Source organism: Enhydra lutris, unplaced genomic scaffold (genome assembly GCF_002288905.1).
Source record: "Enhydra lutris kenyoni isolate GAN:26980312 unplaced genomic scaffold, ASM228890v2 scaffoldscaffold219, whole genome shotgun sequence".
In the NCBI taxonomy this organism is placed as follows: domain Eukaryota; kingdom Metazoa; phylum Chordata; class Mammalia; order Carnivora; family Mustelidae; genus Enhydra; species Enhydra lutris.
Window position 1 is genome coordinate 126,419 of NW_019154303.1, and position 20,605 is coordinate 147,023.

At 48.0% G+C, this 20,605-nt stretch overlaps 1 protein-coding gene across 1 annotated transcript in view; it reads left to right on the plus strand.

The window, feature by feature from the left end:
- LOC111140175 (contactin-associated protein-like 3) overlaps positions 1–20,605 on the plus strand; it is a gene marked incomplete at its 3' end in the record, with an annotated part of 131,376 nt that overhangs the window by 94,058 nt on the left and 16,713 nt on the right. The window contains exons 14-16 of the mRNA XM_022492516.1: positions 11,984–12,158; positions 14,408–14,495; positions 14,746–14,799. Of these exons, the coding sequence (XP_022348224.1) occupies positions 11,984–12,158; positions 14,408–14,495; positions 14,746–14,799 (317 nt within the window). The remainder of the gene's footprint in view (positions 1–11,983; positions 12,159–14,407; positions 14,496–14,745; positions 14,800–20,605) is intronic.

Here is a 20,605-nt window from a genome sequence, read left to right on the forward strand (position 1 = left end):
CTGGTCCTACAAAACAAATACGACCACCTTAGCGTTATTCTGAACGACATCCAGAGAAGGAGCAAATAGTCTCTTACTGCGGCGCAAGACGTGATAAGCTAAATTTGCAAATACATAACAATAAGGAAATCAAAGGGCTCATCTGAACTCTGACATAGTAATGTACTTAATAAAGTCTGAGGATTGGAGCTCCTTGTCTGTCTGTGTGACCACAGAGATAACAGCAGGCAGGGCTGAAATCATCACCGTCGGTGCGAGCACGGGGTTCTGTTTCCCTGCAATGAAGCAGCTCGCGGCCCTTCCCGATCTGGCCGCCTTGTGAGGTTTAAATGCAAAACTTACACACGCGAGATCTGCCTGACTTCGTTAAAAAAAAAAAACAAAACCAAACCACCCAACTGAAAAGATTTAGGTTTTCAGTTCCCAGGTTTTTCTTTTTTAACTCAATTTTCTAAAATTCCTATCGTGGTTACTAAGCATTTCCTTACGTACTGATGCCATCCATTAAAAAAGAAAGAAAGAAAGAAGGAGGAGGTTGATTAAACCAAACTGAAGGTATGATACAACGTGCTCTTAAAATTAACGCATGGGGTAATGCGGGGGAAGAGCTCGTCGCGACTGTCACTATCCGTTCATTCAGCCAACATTTGACGCACAGCGGCTCCTTGCCAGGTCCTGCGTGTCGGGGGTGTGGGCGTAAGACCCACCATCAGTGTCCCCAAGGAATCTAGGGGATATTATAAACAACAACGAAAATATAATTGTAATATAATAAAATCACATAAGTGAATATTTGGGACTGAATATCTATGGTTCCAACGTAACAAACACCGGACTAGAGCCAGCGGTCCTGGTAGGAAGCCAGCTGTGCCACCAACCACCGCTCTGGGCAAAGAAAGAAGGTTCTTCTGCACCTTGTGAGCTGCTCATGTTTTTACGACCTGCTTCAATTACGTATGTGCTTTGGATTTAGAACAGATAATAGTTTGTCTAATGCATCCTTCAGGTGCCCTGCATCTGGTAGAACCTAGGAAGTTTCAGTTTCAAGCAGTTATAAAGCCCCCACTCGCTCTGATGTATACAAATGGAAGCATCTGACTGACATTTTTGCAAGTCAAAACAACCAGCAATTTCGAATGGTTCAGCCTAACAGCTTTGCTTCAAAAAGGCCCTGCATCACTTAATAGTTAATCATTCCAATTCTGCTGAGGCATCAAAAATATTCTTTCAAGGTAGGAAGTTTAAAATTATTAGCATTTTTATTTCGCTTTAAAAATGTAACAAAGTGACTGCTGGAGCAAATAGGCAAGATATCAAAAATTTGAATTAAATATCCTTAAGTTCAGAAACAATTTTTTTGGAATCAGATGGTTTCCAAAAATCAGACGGAACAAAATCCCAGGGCTTTATCTGGGTGAGGCCCTGCGATTTCTGTGCGTGGAAGCACACAGGCAGGTCGTCCCAAACACGGAACACCTGGTTTGTTGGGACCGGGACACGTGGTCAGTGACAAGCCAGAAGGTGGCGTGGATCGTGGGGGAGTCAGTCTGAAAAAATGCTTGTTATAAATATGGGGCTAACACAGCAAAATTAATTCCTGGTGTTAAGTATCAGGAAATGTTACAAATAAGCATTTTCATTCTTGTCATTGCTATTTTGGTAGAACATCTAGAGGGAAAATGCAAGGGCATTAGTTATCCATTGAGTAACCCTGAATTTTAAAGAACCATTTAAAAGCTACATTTATAATGTAGTGAAAAGCTACACTTTAATTGTTTTTAGCAATGACAAAGCACAGAGGGCCCTGCAAAAAAACCTAAGGAAAATCATAATGGGTAATTGTGTGTGTTAAGGCAGATATCATAATACATTCTTTTTTCATTCTGTTGTTTGCAAAGTAACTTCCTGAGAGTGAGGAAATTTTAAGGAGCTCAGAACTGAGAATTCTTTCTCAGCACAGGTCATTCCTAAATGCCCACGCTTCACGTAGGACGAGATTCATTGCCAGGGTCACCAGACTCATTCGAAATGGCCGAACTTAGCAACATCTCAGGATTTTCCTTGCCTCTCCATGTTTCTCTCTTTTCCCCAAAGGCCAGAGTGTTGCTCTCTAGGAGTGACAACTCTCACGGTAGGTTTCGAGCACTCAGTGAAGGGACTTGCAAGGCCACTTCCTCTTGGTCCTCAGTTCCCGATGCTCTAGAGATGCTTCTGGCGCTGGCTGTTTCACAGAACACCTTTTCACAGGTGCAACACAGCCACCGCGACTCCTGAGTTCTGGGAAAGGCTGCAGGGAACAAACACCGGGTCGGCTTTCACATTTCCTAATTCTTGCGGAGAAAGCGAGCCTGGGGACCACGGAACCATTGCCACCCGGAGTTCCCTGTTTTGAAAGCTCCCGGGCTCGCTCTCGGGCTGTGCTGTTCCCTTCGCTGACCCCGTCGGCAAACGCCCTCCTTTCAGAGCCTGACACTCCAAGGGACACTTTCAGCCCCCTGACACTCCAAGTCCGGGGGGCCAGTCTCCCGTCCTTGCTTCCACCTTCAGGATCGTCATGGACCAGTGCTTTCCACGCGCATCTTCCCAGCTTGTCGCCGTCCCAAACACTCAGCATATGACTGGCGTTGGAATGAAATGGAATCAAGAAAATACTGATTTTTCCTACTCATGGCAGTCGTGTGATATCTCCATTTAGATACATCTTCTTATAACCTCATAATAAAACATAAAAGTTCTGCATATTTTTATCTTTATTCCAGGATCTACAGTCTTCATGCTGATTTTGCAAGTGGTTTTCATGATATTTTCTTACGGTAATAAGCTCTTTGTAGGAATTCAGTTATTCTAAGATTCAGTGGGTAGCCCTACTAAATTCTCATTAATTTCAATAATATTTCTGTCTATCCTCTTGGGTTTTCCTGGTAGGCAACCCTATTTTCTATGAATAATGTCATCTTCATTTCCTTGTTTCTAATCATTTGTGGCTTTGAAATGCCTCCTATACTTTTGTCCCTCTGCTATTCATTTCTAACCTAAATGCCCTGTAATCAGAGAAATAGTCCAAACCATAACAACTACTGTAAACTTCTTTGGGTTTTGCTTTATGAAACATTAGGAAAATCAGTTTGCAAAAATGTGCCATGTGTGCTTGAGAAAATTATATATTCGGTAATTTTCAGGGCCTACCAAATCAAGCCGTTGATTTCATATAAAAATATTCCATATCCTTAATAATTGTCATCCGCATGATTTACCAGTTGCTAACAGATGTATGTCTAAACCTCTCCTTACAATGGTTGCTTTTTATATTCCTTCTTTCAATTCAATTATTTTCTATATACATTTTGAGTCATTTTTGTTATAAACATAGAAGTTTAGGATTATTAGGGTTTTTTTGGTGAAATTAAAAAGCATCATGATATGGTGATACTAATCGTTCTATATTAAGACTTCAACATTTTGGGGCTCCTGGATGGCTCATTTGGTTAAACATCTGACTTTGGCTCAGGTCATGCATGATTTTAGGGTCCTCTGATGAGACCCAAGTCTCTGGGCTCCCCACTCAGCAGGGAGTCTGCCTCTCCCTCTGCCCTTCCCCCCACTTATGGGCATAGGCACCCTTCCCCCCTGTCAAATAAATAGAATCTTTAAAAGAAAAAAAAAGACTTTTAAACTTTAATTACTTCTGTGCACATTTGCTTGGTAAGTTGTTTTAGGATTTTGCTTTCAACATTTCTAGGTGTACAAACAAGATATACTTATTTTTAATTCAAAGTGACCTATCTGCATTTAAATGGCTATTTTTGTCACATTTATTGTGCCTCATTACTCATAATATTCTTATGTTATTTTGTGGCTCGTTGTTTCCTCTTCCTTTTTAATTTTTTTTTCCTTCCTTCTTTTGAATTAACTTTTCTTAAAATCCCGTTTTTCCTTCCTTCCCTCTTTGGATTTGAGTATTACACTGTTTCTATTCTTCAGTACTTATGATGAATCTAGAACCTAGGTGAGGTTCGGTGGGCTGAGGTCTGGAGCCGATGACCAAGAAAGAATTCTTGAGACATCTTTGGTGCAAAATGGTGGTTTATTAAAGCACGGGGACAGGACCCGTGGGCAGGAAGAGCTGTTGCCGTCAGTAAACCAGTTATCATCTGCATTTTCAATAGGGGAGTCCTTTAAATCCAGCCTGCTAGAATAGACAAGATCAATGATCTCTGAGCAGTTATGTTCTGTGGAGTCAGGATGGTCAGGTACAGGCAACAGAGAAGCTGGGTTTAAAGTTTGACAGGTTTTAAGTACGACTTCAGGCGTATCTAAGAGCATAGCCTGGTATTTAGTAAGGCGGCCTCCTGTCATCCATTGGTGGCCCTTGGTTTCTAAGACACTCTGGACCTGATGCGGAGTCATCACTGCCAGGGACTGTCCCGTCGTGAGCTTTGAGGCTTCTTCTACTAGGAGGGCTGTGGCAGCCACTGCTCGAAGACAAGATGGCCACCCTTGGGCTACACTGTCAAGTGACTTTGAAAAGTAGCCCACCGGCCTTGTTTCATTCCCTAATTTTTGGGTGAGAACTCCCAAGGCTTGGCCTTGCTTTTCTGCCACATATAGAGTAAAAGGTTTCTCCAAATTTGGTAATGCCAAAGCTGGAGCTGACAGAAGTTTAGTTTTTAATGTTCAAAAGGCTGTCTTCTGAGCTTTAGTCCAGAACAAAGATTCCTCATTGGGGCCTTTAACTGAGCCATATAATGGTTTGGCCAAGAGTCCAAACCCAGGAATCCACAGGCGGCAAAAACCTGCCATACCTAGAAAAGTGCAAAGTTGTTTTTTTGTAGTTGGAGGCTCGAGATCTAGTATGGCCCTTTTTCTATCAGTAGATAGAACACGGTGACCAGGCGTTAGTTCATATCCCAAATAGTATACCTTTTGTTGAGAAATTTGTGCCTTTTTAGGGGATACATGATACCTTCTATCTGCCAAAAAGTTAAGTAAAGTTATACAATTTTCATCAGATGTCTCCTTTGTGGGACTACAGATTAAAATGTCATCTACATATTGAATAATTGTCCCCTTAGATAAGGACACATCACGGAGATCTTTGCTCAGTACAGCTCCAAACAGATGAGGACTGTTCTTAAATCCTTGTGGTAAGACTGTCCAGGTTAACTGAGCAGCCTGCGAGCTTGAGGGTGAAGTCCACTCGAAAGCAAATAGCGGCTGTGCTTCCTCACTTAATGGGGTGCAAAAAAAGGCCTCTTTTAAGTCAAGTACAGTAAACCAGTTGGCATCAACCGGGACGTGGGTGAGAATAGTGTACGGATTTGGCACTGTGGGATGAATAGGCATTACTGCCTCATTTATAGCGCTGAAATCTTGTACCATCTGATAGTTTCCATTTGACTTTTTTACTGGTAAAATTGGGGTATTATAAGGAGATTGACAAGGCTTTAATATACCATGTTTTAAAAACTTATCAATAAGCGGTTGTAACCCAGCTTTGGCCTCAGGTTTTAGAGGATACTGTTTCTTATGAGGTATATTGGCTGGGTCCTTTAAGGTCACCTTGACGGGTTGGGCTGTAAGAGCCCGTCCTGGGACATCACAATCCCAGACCTGTGGGTTTACTTCCTTCCAGACATTGGAAGGGATAGTAGGGTATGGATCAAGCTCTCCAGACGTTAAAGAGAACAAGCCATCCCCCTCTACAGTAAGAGCAAATCGGCTACCCAGTTTATACATTAAGTCTCGTCTGAGTAATGGGGTGGGACAAGATGGAAGGACTAGAAAAACATGAGTTATCAATTGACTCCTATATTTACAGGTTAAAGGCATTGTCTGATGGCATGTTTTAGTTTCCCCCTCTATGCCAACAATTTTAAGGCTAGAAGGACAAGTAGGGCCGGAGTGCTGAATAAGGACAGAGTAAGTGGCTCCAGTATCAATAAGAAAATTGATAAACTTACCTCCCACGTCCAGAGTAACTTGGGGCTCAGTCATCTTGATGACAAAGGGAGCCGGACCAGCCTCAGGGCCCCGTCATGCCAGTTCCTCCTCCGGCATCGACTCTCGGGCGGGGAAGTGAGTTCCTGTCCCCCTCTCTCTCTGGAGACGAGGACAGTCTCTCTTCCAATGTCCTTTTACTTTACAGACAGGACATGGCCCTGGTGGAGAGTGCTTGTTCGGACATTTTTTGCTCCAGTGTCCGATCTGGCCACACATATAGCCAGGGGACTTACCTAGTTCCTTTCCTGCTGCTGGCCCCTTCTTTGGCCCTTGGTTAGTCTGGTGCTGTGGGGAATCCGCAATAGCGGCAGCCATTATTTGAGCCTGTATCTTACCCTGCAATTTAGTCCTCCGGTCCTTTTCTTGCCTTAAGGCCACATCTCTATTGTTAAAGACTTTAGTCGCTACCTCTAATAGGCGCTGGATGGGAGTTTGAGGATCTAAAGCCATCTTAGTTAATTTTCAATGGATGTCAGGTGCCGATTGACTTATAAAATACATATTTAGTATAGTTACTCCCTCAGGTGAGGCTGGGTCCAGATTCGTGTATTTACGGATAGCCTCTACCAATCAACCCTGAAATTGGGCTGGATTTTCATCAATTCCCTGTGTAACTTCCTGGAGTTCGTCAAAGTTTACAGGTTTAGAAAATCCTTTTTTCATTCCTTCTATCAAACAAGTGATCATATGGTCCCGTTTTTCTCTCCCTGAACTATCCTCCTGATAGTTCCAGTGCGGCTCAGTGTTAGGGACAGCAGTACCCCCAACTGGGTAATGATTCCTGTCCCTTATTGCCAGTTCATCAGCGAACTCCTGTGCTCCCTCCCAGATTCATCTCTTTTCCTCAGGGGTGCAACAGCGAGTTAAGATGATATATACATCCTTCCAGGTCAAATCGAACATAACAGATATTTCCTGAAAGCCATCAATAAATTGAGAGGGATTTTCTGAATACCGTCCTAAACGTTGTTTTACCTGAGCCAGGTCTGCCATGGAGAATGGGATATGGACCCTAATTGTGCCTGCTTCTCCATTAGCAACTTCTCTAAGAGGATGCATCCCATACTTAGATGGAGCTCCTAGGAAATAGGGAGTCCCGCTCCTGGTATGTCCAGCGGGGCTAAGGGCAGAGGGTTCTTGGGGTTTATAAGGAGGAGGGATAGTATCAGAGCCAGTGTCCTCTTCTTTGGGACTGTCTGGCAGTTCCGCCAACATCCCGGGTTTGTTGAGAGGAATCAGCCTGTTTAGACAGTCATCATCCAATATATCCTGAGGGGGGAGGGGCCCACTAACCTGGCTGAGGGTTAGACACATTCTACAAGAGGCCCGCAGGTTCGGATCCTGATTTATGGCCATAAAGTCTTGGACATATGGAACTTCAGTCCATTTGCCCTTTTTCCTGCAGAAGAGGTCTAACTGATAGATTGACCTAAAATTTAGAGTCCCATTAATGGGCCACTTTTCTCCATCTCCTAAGGAGTACTGAGGCCATTCAGTATTACAGAAGAAGATCATCTTTTTCTTTCTTAAAACTTGCAGTTTGAATTGATTCCAGTGGGTTAAGAGGCATGCCAAGGGAGAGTCCTTGGGCACAGAAGAGGAGGATCCCATGTTCCTAAAAAGTAAAGAAGGTCCATTACCAAAATTCCCCCGACTCCTGGGTGGCTTCCCACACAGGATATGTCAGAGGTTCCAGGTGTCAAAAGCGACCGGAGGCGTCCCTCAACAAAATTGCTATTGATCACCATTCTACCTTCCCGTGAAGGCATTCCTGCCGTTAAAGGCCCTGGAGGGGTGCCGGCGTCCTTCCTCTTCCCCATCGCATCCTAGGCTACAGATGGGTGCCTGGTGAATGGACTAGGAAACTGTGCCATCCTACATTCGAAAGGCTATGCTACTGCCCTGCCATTTTTAACCCGCAGAAATACTAGAAAAGTTTGGCAAAGGGAAATTACCCAATTTTGTAGCTTTAAGCAGTTTGTAGAAGACACTGACAAGAAACAGTAAAGACTGAAATCCATCATGGTCTAAGCGACATTCCAACACATGTGGTCCTGACAGCCAACTTCCCCAGGAAACGGTCCCCGTTTGCATTTTAATTCAATCGGGTACTGGTTTCGGCCGGCTCCCAGTGGAGGTCTCGGCCAGAAGTGGCTAGACCAGGGTTGTGGAGGGGATCACATTAGATCAATCAGGAGGAAACCTCACCCGGGAGTCTTAAGATTGGCAGCTGTCCTGGTGACTTAGGTGGCTGTCCCGTGACCAAGAGAGACAACTTATATAAGAACAGGAAGAGAGAGAGGGCATCAAGTTTCTGGGTCTTATTGCCATTCCGGCCGGGGCACTAACTTACAGCCAAAAGGCAGCCGCTCTCCTCCCCGTAGAGTAGCCACGGGCTAGAGGATTACAGCCTGAGCAATTGACATGCAAGTGTTCCAATAAGACCATGCTCCTTGAAAAGCCCCTGAAATGAGAGAGTAAAGGAAGAAGAGAGAAAATACTCACCACTTTTGCACCAAAGCTCAGAGTCCAAATGTAAAGACTCACAGTCCCTTCGTGGTTGCCAATATGATGAAGTCCCAGAACCGAGGTCAGGTTCGGCGGGTGAGGTTCGGAGCCGACGGCTAAGAAAGAATTCTTAAGACGTCTCTGGTGCAAAAAGGTGGTTTATTAAAGCACAGGGACAGGACCCGTGGGCAGGTGGAGATGCAGCTGCCCCGGGTTGTGAGGGATGGCAGGTTATGTACCCTGCGGTTGGGGGAAGGTGAGGGGAAGGGCGGTTTCAACGGAGTTTTCATATGCTAAAGAGCGCCTACAAGGTGCGGGGACCACTGTTGTCTTTTAGCAAGCCATTAACATCAAGATAGTTGGGAGATTCCTGTCTTGCAGGATTGTGACCTCTGCAAGTTAACTCTTTGTTTTTCTTTTAGGGCAGTCAGGGGTGCCTGAGGAACCTCACACACATTACCGAGGGGAGCGGGTGGAGAGGGGGTGCAAGGAGCCAGCTTTTGCTTTGTCTTCAGCCAGCCTCCTGCTCCCTCATCACTTACACTTGAAATCTTAATGCGTGCACTATTAGACATTTAATGCTGACAAACTTCACAAAACAAGTTTCTAAGTTCAATCATATTCTTATTTCTAACCCTGGCTGTAGTCCTCTGTTGATCACAATCATTTTGTTTCCCAGTCAGGACCGCTCCCTCCTGTTTCCATATGGTACGTGCCTGACACATGACTGGTGTCTCGTATTTGCCTCTTGTGTTTCTGTTAACCTCTGAGTTTACACATTTCTTCTAGCGTCTGGGACTCTCCTTACCAGATCACCCACTTTCATTTTGAAAACATTCTTGAAACTTTGTCTTCTGGAGTCGGCTGGTGGTGTATTTCTTCTGTGTCTGTCTGTCTGTCTGGGTGTCCCTGTATCTTGGCTGGGGACACAGTTGGAACCGGACAGTTATGGTACTTACTGCTGCACAGTGAGGGGAGTGCTGGCGCCTGCAGGCTTAGCTGGGTCCACAGAGGGGGTCTTGCCTGGCTCCGACAGTCCTTGTTTTGACACCTTCCGGTCACCTCCGCTCCCTTTCACATTCTCTTTAATCTTCCTTGATTTCAGCATGATGCNGCTCCCTTTCACATTCTCTTTAATCTTCCTTGATTTCAGCATGATGCTTCTACAGGTGGATTTACTCTTATTTATCCTGCCTGGTATCCTAGTACTTTCTCAAGTCTGGCCACTTCTTAGCTATTTTGGTCCTGAATTATCGCCAGTCTCCTCTGTTGAAATTTGACTCTGACCCCAGTTCTCCCCTCCCTGTCCCCGCTTTCCTTCCTCCCATGCCCGTCTCTCTGGGCTAGAGTCCCTGCCACTCATCTACACACATTTTCCGTTTCACCAGTGTTCTGATCCTGCATGTCTAGTATCCGATCTGACAAGTCTTAAATTTCAATGAGAATATTTTCATTTCTAAACGTTCACTCGGTTCTTTTGTAAGTCGCGATCACCTTTGTCGATAGTATCTGGTTGCTTTCTCAATCAATCCCAGGCCTTATTTTCCCAACAGCTCTCGCGTTTATTTTATCTGATGTTCTTAAGGTATCCGTGATCTGGGATTTTTAGGCATCCGTTTACTCCGTGGTTTCTTCTGCCTCCCACTTCTGTCCCCTGGGGCCGCGTAGCCCTGATTGTGAGCTCATGTTTGGCGGCATTTTTATCTGTGGGAATCCTCGGGGAGGGCGGGCCTCTAGCAAGAATGTCATCATTCTACGATGAGCCATTGGTACTGCTGACCTGTGGCCACACTGACTTAATCCAAGGACCATGTAAATTTGAACTCCGGATCTGTGTGAGGGCAGGTCTGTGGATGTGTGTTTTCAGGGAGTTATTTCTTGCTACCTGGGGGGTTAGCTGGAAGGTCGGTCCCTTTCCACCTTCTCTCTGGGTTTGGAAGCCTTCTGAGACCTCCAGTGACAGGGAGAGTTTTGTGTCCCATAAGCCCCTTTTATGCACCCTAGACCCTGTTTGAGTTCCCCTACGAGGCCACTTAAAAATGCAGCTGGAAGCGAGGGAGGTGAGCAAGCACGCCGGGGTTGGCCACGGGGCCGTCATCATATCTATCGGGTTAAACTTAACCGGAGGAACTCTGATAATGGTACTTTCAGTGAGTGGGAAACATTAATCTGGTATTCCTATCTTGTCTTATTAGGAAAAAAATAAGATGGACATGATTAGTTACTCACAGGTAAGCAGAAAGAGCTACCTTAACGCCTCAGTCCTCAGATTAATTACACTGCACACGTCAAAGCTTACACCTCGAACTGGCTGGGGAGTACTTTAATCTGTTCTCTTTATACGACTGTCTTGTCCAATGTCTGCCTAACTTATACGGTTTAAGCAACACAGAACGACAGTTTGCACAGGGAAATCATGTGGGAATCACCATTCATTCCGGACGGCGTCACAGTTGCAGTGATACTGAGAATCAAGGCAGTTCCCCTGGAATCCNTCACAGTTGCAGTGATACTGAGAATCAAGGCAGTTCCCCTGGAATCCACAAGCACATTTTTGAGCACCAGGCAGAGAACCTCCCCAGTAAGTGTGTGTCTCATTGGTTCTTCCAACCCACCAGCTCACTGGGGTTCCATCTGAAAGACAAGTATGAGAAAGGTGACACCTATTTTGCCCCCACTGCCTGCCTCCCCAGCATAGTCCTTTACTCCCCTCTGTCTAAAACACAGAGGAGCAGAGGTTAACTCCACAACAGGGTCCTTTCAAAGAGGACTTCCAAAGGTTTAAGACATATTTCCACGTCTAGACTTACGTTCTCACCATATGTTTTACTTTTATTAGAAAACGAGCAAGTCGTCCCTAACTCATTCAGGCGTGATATCTACACATTTCTCCTGAGGACTCCAATGACATCATTTATTTGGACACAACACTGAAAGAACTGTCATTTTAAAAAAAAGGAATGAACGAAAACCAGAGTAATTTGTACACTGCATCCAAAAGCTGTTTGAGAGCCTAAAATGCCATTGAAAGATGTAATATGGGACAAAATACGGATTTCTTATCTGTAGGATGAAAACACCAGTATTCTCCTGTCATGTCTTCCAAGTCTGCTGGAGGAACAAGCTTCTTGTACGGACACGCTGGCTTTGTATCTGGAAACCACAGACATGGCCTGACAAGCTTCCCTCATGCCCGAGGTGGGTCCTGGGCTCTGGACAACTGAGGCCAGTCTAGCTCAATGCTCAAATGCTCCAACAGGGCCAGAAGCCACCTCAGCTCTGCTGGGCTGTGTCCTCTGCTGAGGCCCCAGGACAGAAGTGCAGGGTGAAGGTGACAGGGAAGGAGGGCCCTCGGGAGGGTGGAGGGGAACAGTGCCTCATAAACAGAGTCAGAGCAGGAGAAATGGAAGGGACCTCCATCAGCCGCCCACAAAGATGCCTGTCCGTTTCAGCGTGCTCCCTCCCTCACCCTCAGGTTGTCCCCACCCGGCCCCCACCGGGAGTCTGGAACACGTCCCACCTTCTCCCTAACTTACAGCCGCCACCGCTCGTTACGGCTCCGTGTTCGGTGAGCCTTCACCTGCTGCCCACAGCCTCCCAGCGGGCGCACACGGGCCGCACTCATTACCCCACCGCCGGCCGGGTGAGAGGTGCGCCAGGAAATCAATGTCGGCAATGTTTGTTTTTCCCCTCAGCGTGTTGAAAGTTATCTGTGGGGGTGGAAGACCTTTTCCACTCAACAGATGTTTTTTAAAACACCATTTTAAACACAGGATTATTCAACATCCTTTTCATAGATGGAGGAGCAAAGAAATCATTGCCCACAGATGCACAATTGTTTGTTTACATCCGAATCTCTCATTTCCTCTATCAAGTAAGAACCAGCAAGTGTTGCTCCAGGTACAGAATGCATTTGGCTCCATTCAAGGTTTCTTGGAGCAATCCAGAGAATTCGCAGAGGAGCATTAAGAACAAGGCGAAGAGGAAGAAGAGGCTGAAGGGAAGGGAACGGGGCTCCCCACACCTCCAGCACCCGAGCCCCTGGCTGGCTGTCCTCCGCTCCGGCCACAAGGGCGATCCTCAGGGACCTTAACGCTCACGGCATGGAGACCAAACAGTCTCCTGGGATCAGCACTCGCCGTCCTCGGGCTCCCTCTTAGGCCCCAGAACCGCAGCCCCCGAAACCATCTGCAGCACAGAGACCTACCAGCCGCTGCAGGCAAAGGCCGCGGGACCCTAACACGAGCTGAGGCCCACTGCTCCCGGCAACCCTCCCGGAAAACCACAGGAGCCAGGGCTCTGCCTTCTCTCCTCTCACGATAAACCCCGGGGACCTGATAACAACTGAGGACTTGAACACGGGAATTCTTGGGGGGAAAACTCGGTTCTGACTGACATTCCCCTTCCCAGTCCGCTCCGTGACACTCTGAAGCTCCTGGCAGCCGCCTAGGGTGGTTTCCCACCATATAACTTTCCACGGAGGGCTCCCGGGGAAGGCTCCTTGCACCCATTCGAGTCCTGGATGACACCGTGAAGCAGTGCGACCCTTTTCAGGTGTGTCCGGGACAGTGTCTAGGCCTCGCCCGCACCGTAATGAAGGGCTGCTGGGATCACGGGCGGGACCGCGTCCGTCTAAACGAGGTTTGTGCGAGTTCTCCAGCAGCAGCCCACGCAAGTGCAGCCTCCAGCCTGTGTAGTTACGAAGTCCCTCATTCCGTCTCCACCCCAACCCCAGTTAAAGCCTCGGCTTGGTCGAGGCTGTGGCTGCGTTATTTACTGCTGTGGGAGGGAGCACAGCTGAGGAATCCCTTGCGCATCAGGTAGGGAGAGGCCTGCCCTCCGCGTGGGGATTGTCTACGGACCCCCGGGCCGTGTGTCCAGGCTGTGGCACAGACCACACACCAATGAGCACGAGTTTGCCCCCAGATTCAAGGGGGTTTTGCTTTCTGACCCTGCTAGCGGCTGGCGTCTACACCGCTCTGCCTTCGCCTCTTTCCCTGCTCCAGCAGTCCAAGCCGCCCTGAGTCCCTCCCCAGGAGGCTGCTTTCTCTGCCCCGGGAGCAAGCCGGTTTAGCTCGCTCATGTGTTTGGCAGGAACCCAGTCACAAAGCACTAAGCCCCCAGCACTAACTACACATACATACGCGGCAGCGAGGCCAACGAACAGCATTTGCTTCACGCGTTTCATCGACGTTGTGCAGTTCGGTCCCGGCGAGGTCAGTGTCTGAGTGCGAAAGTCTTGGGGAGATGAACCCCTGGGCTGCTGAGCAGCAGGCTCGGACCCTGAGCTCAGAGGACCCTGACGACCGTTCTGACAAAGTGAGGTATTTCAAAGGAAGAAAATACGAAACCAAAAATAGAATTTTCAAGAACAGAAGCGCTATGAAGAACGAACCGCTAGCCGGTGTGCCATGTGAGAGGAGCTGCGTGACACCGACGTGGCTCCCTATTAATAATGACCGAGAGACTGATCCCACTCAGCCCGTGATGAGGAATCTCCGGCTAACTGAGCCGCGTGCTGTCCCCCATCTGTCTAAGACCGAACATTTCGGAGGCGTGGCCGCCCTTCGTGGTGGCTGAGCACCCAGCGTCCCACGGCCTCGTGAGGGGCTTTCGCTGATCCGTCGCCCGCTTGAGTCGGGAAGAAACTTCCCAGCTCGTTCTCCGCTTTGAGCGAGGAGCCACACACACGGACCTCGCTCTTCGCTCCGAGGAAAAGCATCTCTGTAACGTCCCGATCGCGACATGGGCACCTGGGTCAGGCCCCTGCCACCAGCGGGCACGGCAGCCCGCGACGGCGAGGGACTCCCACGACTCACCACGGCCGGCTGAAAGCCTCGACTTCTTGCAGCGAAGGACCAGCTCCTGNCGGCCGGCTGAAAGCCTCGACTTCTTGCAGCGAAGGACCAGCTCCTGTCGGCAGTCGTCGGCACCGTCCACGATGGCGTGGAGCTGGTCCGGGCTGGCCGTGTACTTGAAGAACACGGGCTGGGGGCTTTCTCCATTTGAGCTTTTGACTTCGGTCAGCTGGGAGCCATTGTGCTGTACTGAGGTCCAGGTGGTGTCCTCTGGGCGGAAACAGGGTTGGGAGGGAGACAGGGACTGTGACTAGGTTGGAGCAGTTAAACATAATGTGAAAGTCGGAAGCCTCCTTTATCTGAATTAGGGTTTTAATGTTTGTAGCGATCAGGTCTCTTTGGCGTTGGAGTCAGCATAAGGGACACTGTTAAACGTTAGGAATAGGGACTCTCTTTACTGGAATTCGTGTTACCCTGAACGCAGCCAACATTGGCAGGGGGCCAGTTCTTAAATTCTGTGCTATAATATTCAAAGTTATAAATAAAACATTTTGTCCCTTAATTTATGTCTTTCCATTATAGTAAGAAGCAGCTAAATTGTTACTGTGTGTGTATACACCCTTACATCAATATACGTATCACTCTTCACTGGACTGAGTGTTTTTCCTCTGGTAATCAAAGAAATGCACAAGAGACACATGGGGTGGGGGGGGATTAGCAGCTCACGTGATCATGCAAGACGGTAGGAAGTCAGGATGTTTGACAAAAATTGATCGTGTGTCAGCATCTCATTCAGTGCCCAGCCCCAAACGAGCGCCCGCTGGAGTCGCTAATATAACCATTCCCGTCAGGAACAACACACTAATGTCTGCTGGCAAATTCTGACGTATTTCTGCTCCATTGACTACCCATATTTTTAAAAGAGATTTTAAAACAATGGATGAGCACTCCACGGTGTTTCAAACAGAAGAGGAAGATCTCCCTTTCTTCTACCTTCCCCCAAAACCTAGCTCCTCCCACAGTGTAAAAGGGCCATGGTTCAGGGGCCAAAAGGCTGGCTTCATGTGGTCCTAACCCAACTTCATTTATAACATCAAATCACATAAAACTTCCTCTGGAACACGCATCTGGTACAGACATGATCGGTCGACTTATTTCCAAATTATAGGGGCTGGAAACAGTCACATGAGGTTTGTTCTTATTACTTTTAATGGCTAAGACCTAAACAAGGTTAAAAAATCAAAACAATGTTACCAGGAACCTTCAGAGCCCTCCCTGCCCTCCCCTCCCCGTCCTGCCCCAGGAAAAACCTAACAGCCCCACAGGGGCTCACAGACCCATTGAATACAGTCAGAGATCCAGAGCAGAGAATGCCCAGGGGCCATAGCTCAAAGCCTATGAAAAACACGTCAAATATGCAAAATCCAGCAGGAACAGGAGCAGACTGTGAGTCAGCATGACTAACGCAGTCAGTCAGGGAGAGAAGGCTTCATAGATCATCCCCTCTCTCTGCTCCTTTAAGGGGCTCTGAGTGTTCCTATAGCAACTTGAATCCCACAGGTTTTTCTCCCCCTCTTTAATCATGTTTTCACCAGACATTTCATATTTCAACATTTTCCTGGAAATTTTTTTAAACGGACCTGGTGTTATTTTTTGCAATTACCTACTCACATTCCCGGTCAGGGTTTCTTCCACCAAACAAAAGGGGGTGAGAGCACCGATGGAGAAGCCAAGAGCTGGGCTTGGGGATTCATGGGTTCTAATGCCGAAGGGTCATTTATGTCCATGGTTTATGGCACAAAGAGAAACGCTCTGCCTGAGGGGCTCCCGCAGGCTGGTGGTCCGTGTGAGGGACTCATGGTCGTGCATGTTACAGTGTAATCAGAGAACTCTTTCTTGAGTGGAGAGAAGGAAAATCTTCAAAGAATCTCCAAGCCGCCTTTGGAAAAAAAGAGAAATTTCAATGCTTGTCCTTTCTAGAAGTATCACTCGCAAGGCCCCAGCGACAGCTTGCTATGTTTCCACAACGTGGCACAACGTGGGATTTTCATAGGTTTCCGACTGTAGCTGGGAAGGCACCCTGGAGAGGCAACATAATGGAAACTCTCAAGGACGAGGAGACAGACCAAGGAACTGAAGGGACCAGTGTGATGGAAAGACACTTCGCTGTTACACACCGTAGTACGGAGCACAAACGAGATCCGGGGAAATTAACTGTAATGGGGAAAATTTCAAGCAGGACTTTCGAACTATTGAATTAGGCCCCATCATATCACGTTCTCCAGCTCAGCAGAGCCTCTTGTCTGCCCACGAGCAGGAGGTCTAACCGGGGCTCCCTCCCACCGTTCGCTTGGGCAAACCAACCTATATTAATGTGACGCTTTGGTTTGGTAAGCAGGATACAAAAAAATAACACTGGCTCACCATATCATACGGCACCCCTAGTTTCTCTTTTTATTTTGCCAAATTATATCCACTTGGCAACCTGCAACACTTCGTACACTGTGGGTTGTATCTCTGAACTATACAAGGCATCTTTTAAGGGAAAGCAGGTGGTCGAATGGGGAAAAGGAAACAGATTTGTATTCTCCACGGTCGGGGAAATGTGAACCCAAGGTGGGTCTGCTATGCTTGTTTTCATCTCCCCAAGGGAAAAGAAGAAAAAAGACTTGATTGTAAAAACCCCGATGCCTGTCTAGGTGGTCAGTCTGTCCCTCACGAGATGGACATTGATCTCCAGGAAAGGGAAGGCAAGAATCCCCTTTCTGACAGATGCCTGAAATGAAGTCCAAGCTGGGTCCAACACTACCTCTTCGGAAACAACGCAAGCTGCCTGCATCTCTTCTGACGGGAAGTGGGTGCTCGAGTTCAAAGACGAGGAGGAAGGCAACATGTGAGGCGATGGGACCCGTTGCCTTCCACGTGCAGAAGAAGAACCAGTGGAGGACAGGCACTCACAGTGACACAGGACGGCAGAGGGATGGGAAGACTAGCGGGTGTCCCTGGAGTCACCAAGATGACGTGAACACTGTGTTCTGGGTGGGACAGCCCCAACCCTTCTCAGGACTCTGCAGCGTCACGATCCGGAGGAAAACACCACAGCGGGCGGCTCCCATCTGTCTCACAGCTCAATCCTGCCGCCCAGAAAATGGAAGGGAAGCCTGGGAACACCCACTCACCCAACTTCAGGAAACTGTGCCACGTCACCACGCAGTGTAGCCACCAGGCTTTCTGAGGTGCTCAAGTTCTCAAAGAGCACTGAGGCCCATGCACCTGGGTGCCTCATGCACCTGGGTCTTATCCTGGATTTCAAAGGAAAACACTCCCGGGGAAAAGAGAACCAGATCACGGGCTCTGATGGGCACCTATGTGCACACAGGGCTGGGAGGGCCAAGCAGCTGCTGTGAACATCTAGTGGGGGCCAGAGGGAGACAATCGGTGGCTCTGATCTGCCCCTGCCCTAGGCCTAGGAGGCACCGGCCCTGCGGTGTTGTCCATGTGCCAGAGCCCAGGAGGATCTTCTTGTGTTTCACCAAGGAGAGGGACGGCTCCTTGCAGCAGGCAGCCCCTGGGTCCTGGGAGAGGCCCAGAGGCCGTGCTATCTCAGCCCCACCCCTTTGGGTCCCTCCAGATCAGTATTTGCATTAGGGCCCTTATAAGGGCTGCCGTTCTTGTCACGGTTCGGAGGCCTTGAGCTTTGCATGATTCACTTTAGTATTTTCCACGCAAGACAATGCTCTGAGACACAACTAGACACCCCAAGAAGTGTAGCTACTTCACGGCCTTCTTCTCCTGGGGCTTCAGAGGGTCATCTTGTCACTTAACAGGTCATACTAAGTGTAGCTTTATGTGTCCACTCAGTCATTAGTGTGGACACCTGCTGTTTAACGTGGAGGGACACAGGGCCCCACCCCCACAACCTCCCACATGCTCAGTACCATGAAATGTCATTAGAGTCTACCCCTGCATTTCAGCCCACCACATGGCAAGAGAGCAATTTCCTCGGAGAGAACACTGTGTAGACACTTACAAAATTAGATACAGACGGAGCACTGTGTCACGGTCAATGGGAGAATACGGGCTCTAATCGGTGCTCTTGGAATCAACAAAACATTCTCTAAGTTTTCAATGCCACACTTGTTAAATGGGAGTGAACCAGGTGACATCAAAAGACTGAAAACCATGGTTCTGGCCATCTTCAAAGGCCAAGGCAGTTAACCAGGCACGATGCTGGCCCAGCCGCCATTTGAGGGCTGGATTCTCACTGCTTGTCAAGACCATCTTCCTGTCCATCCACAGGCAGGGCCGTGCTGATGAGAGCGGGAAGACGAACTTTCCCAAAACACGCATCTCTCCACTCCCTTGGGAGCAGGGACAGGACCTGGTCTGGAAGTTGTGTGTTCCCACGCACACTGGGCGCGCCTACTTTGGCGACTCCCTTTAGAAGGTGCAGGAGATCAGCCAGAATGATGTCTCCTCCGTGGGAGCAGGAAGGATTTCTTCCAGGCAAAAGCCCATAGAAAAGAGATGCAGGGTCGTGATGCGTGACCATCATCAAAGAGCAGATTTTCTCTTCTTTTTTTTTCCTTATAAATTCTAACATCTCAACATTATAGAATCTTCTGGAAGAGATGCAATTTTTGAGCAAAACTTGCCACACGTGACATGATGATGCCATGCTTACTGTCCGTCTCGGTTTTCAAGGGCAAAGCAGAGAACAACGAAATCACAACTCTTCCCAAGCAGAGAAAAATAAATTCCACAGAGGCTGTGCATGTGTTCATGAAGGAGACTCTCCAACCCACACGAAGAGCCTTTTTATTTTGTTTTATTTTATTTTTTACAAATTCCCAGCAAGTGTCCCTATCTACAGGCGTACCTCAGAGATACGCAGGCCCCGGTCCAGACCACCTGAATAACACATATACCGCAAGATGGCGAGTCAGAAGAACGTTTTGGTTTCCACTGCATGTACGGGTCACCTCTCCGCCCTCCTGGAGTCAGTATGAAGTGTGCAATGACATGGCATCTAACAAACGTACATACCTCGATCAAGAGTGCCTCTTGCTGAACGAATGCCAGCCATCATCAGCGCTCCCAGAGAGCCGCGATCTTTGCTGCTAGAGAGCCTTGCCTTGCTGTTGGCGCTGCTGACTGATCAGTGTGGTGGTGCCGAAGGTCAGGGCGGCTGTGGCCACTTCTGAAAACAAGACAACGGAGACGTCTGCAGCACGACTGACTCCTCCTCTCCTGAGTGACGTCTTTATAGCATGGGATGCCATCGGGTCGCGTTTTACCCACAGTAGAATTTCTTCCAAACTGTCAACTAAGCTGATGCAATATTCTAAACACTTTGTTCTTTCAACCACCTTCACCGGGCGTAGATCCCACCTCCAGAAACCACTTTCTCTGCTCATTCATCAGCAGCAACTCTTCATGCATTCAAGCTGTATCCGGAATCTGCAGTGGGTCCGTCCCATCCTCAGGCTCCACTTCTGATTCTGGCTCTCTTGCTATCTCCACCACTTCTGCAGTGACCTCTTCCTCTGAAATCCTGAACCCCTCAAAGTCATCCATGAAGACTGGAATCTACTTCTTCCAAATTCCTAGTTATGGTGACATGTTGATTGCTCCCCATGAATCATGAATGGTCTCCATGGCATCTAGGATGGTGAATCCTTCCCAGAAGGTTTTCAATTGACCTTGCCCAGGTCCATCCGAGGAGTCACTATCCAGGGCAGCTACAGCCTTAGGAAATGTTATTTCTTTTTTTTCTTTTTCTTTTTTTTTAAGATTTTATTTATTTATTTGACAGACGAAGATCACAAGTAGGCAGAGAAGCAGGCAGAGAGAGAGGAGGAAGCAGGCTCTTCGCAGAGCAGAGAGCCCGATGCAGGGCCCGATCCCAAGACCCTGGGATCATGACCTGAGCCGAAGGCAGAGGCTTTAACCCACTGAGCCACCCAGGTGCCCCAGGAAATGTTATTTCTTAATGACGACGACCTGCCAGTTGAAATGACTCCTGATGGGCTGCAGAACGGATGCTGTTAGCAGACATGAAAACAACGTAAATCTCACTGTCCGACTCCATCAGAACTCTGGGGTGATCGGGTGCGCAGTCGGTAAGTGATGATAACGTGAAAGGAATCTTTTTTCTTTTCTTCCTTAGGCGGGTCTCAACAATGGGCTTAAAACACGCAGTGCACCATGCTGTGAACAGATGTCCTGTCCTCTAGGTTCACAGAGCACAGGCAGAGGAGACTTGCCGTAATTCCTAAGGGCCCTAGGATTGGAGACAT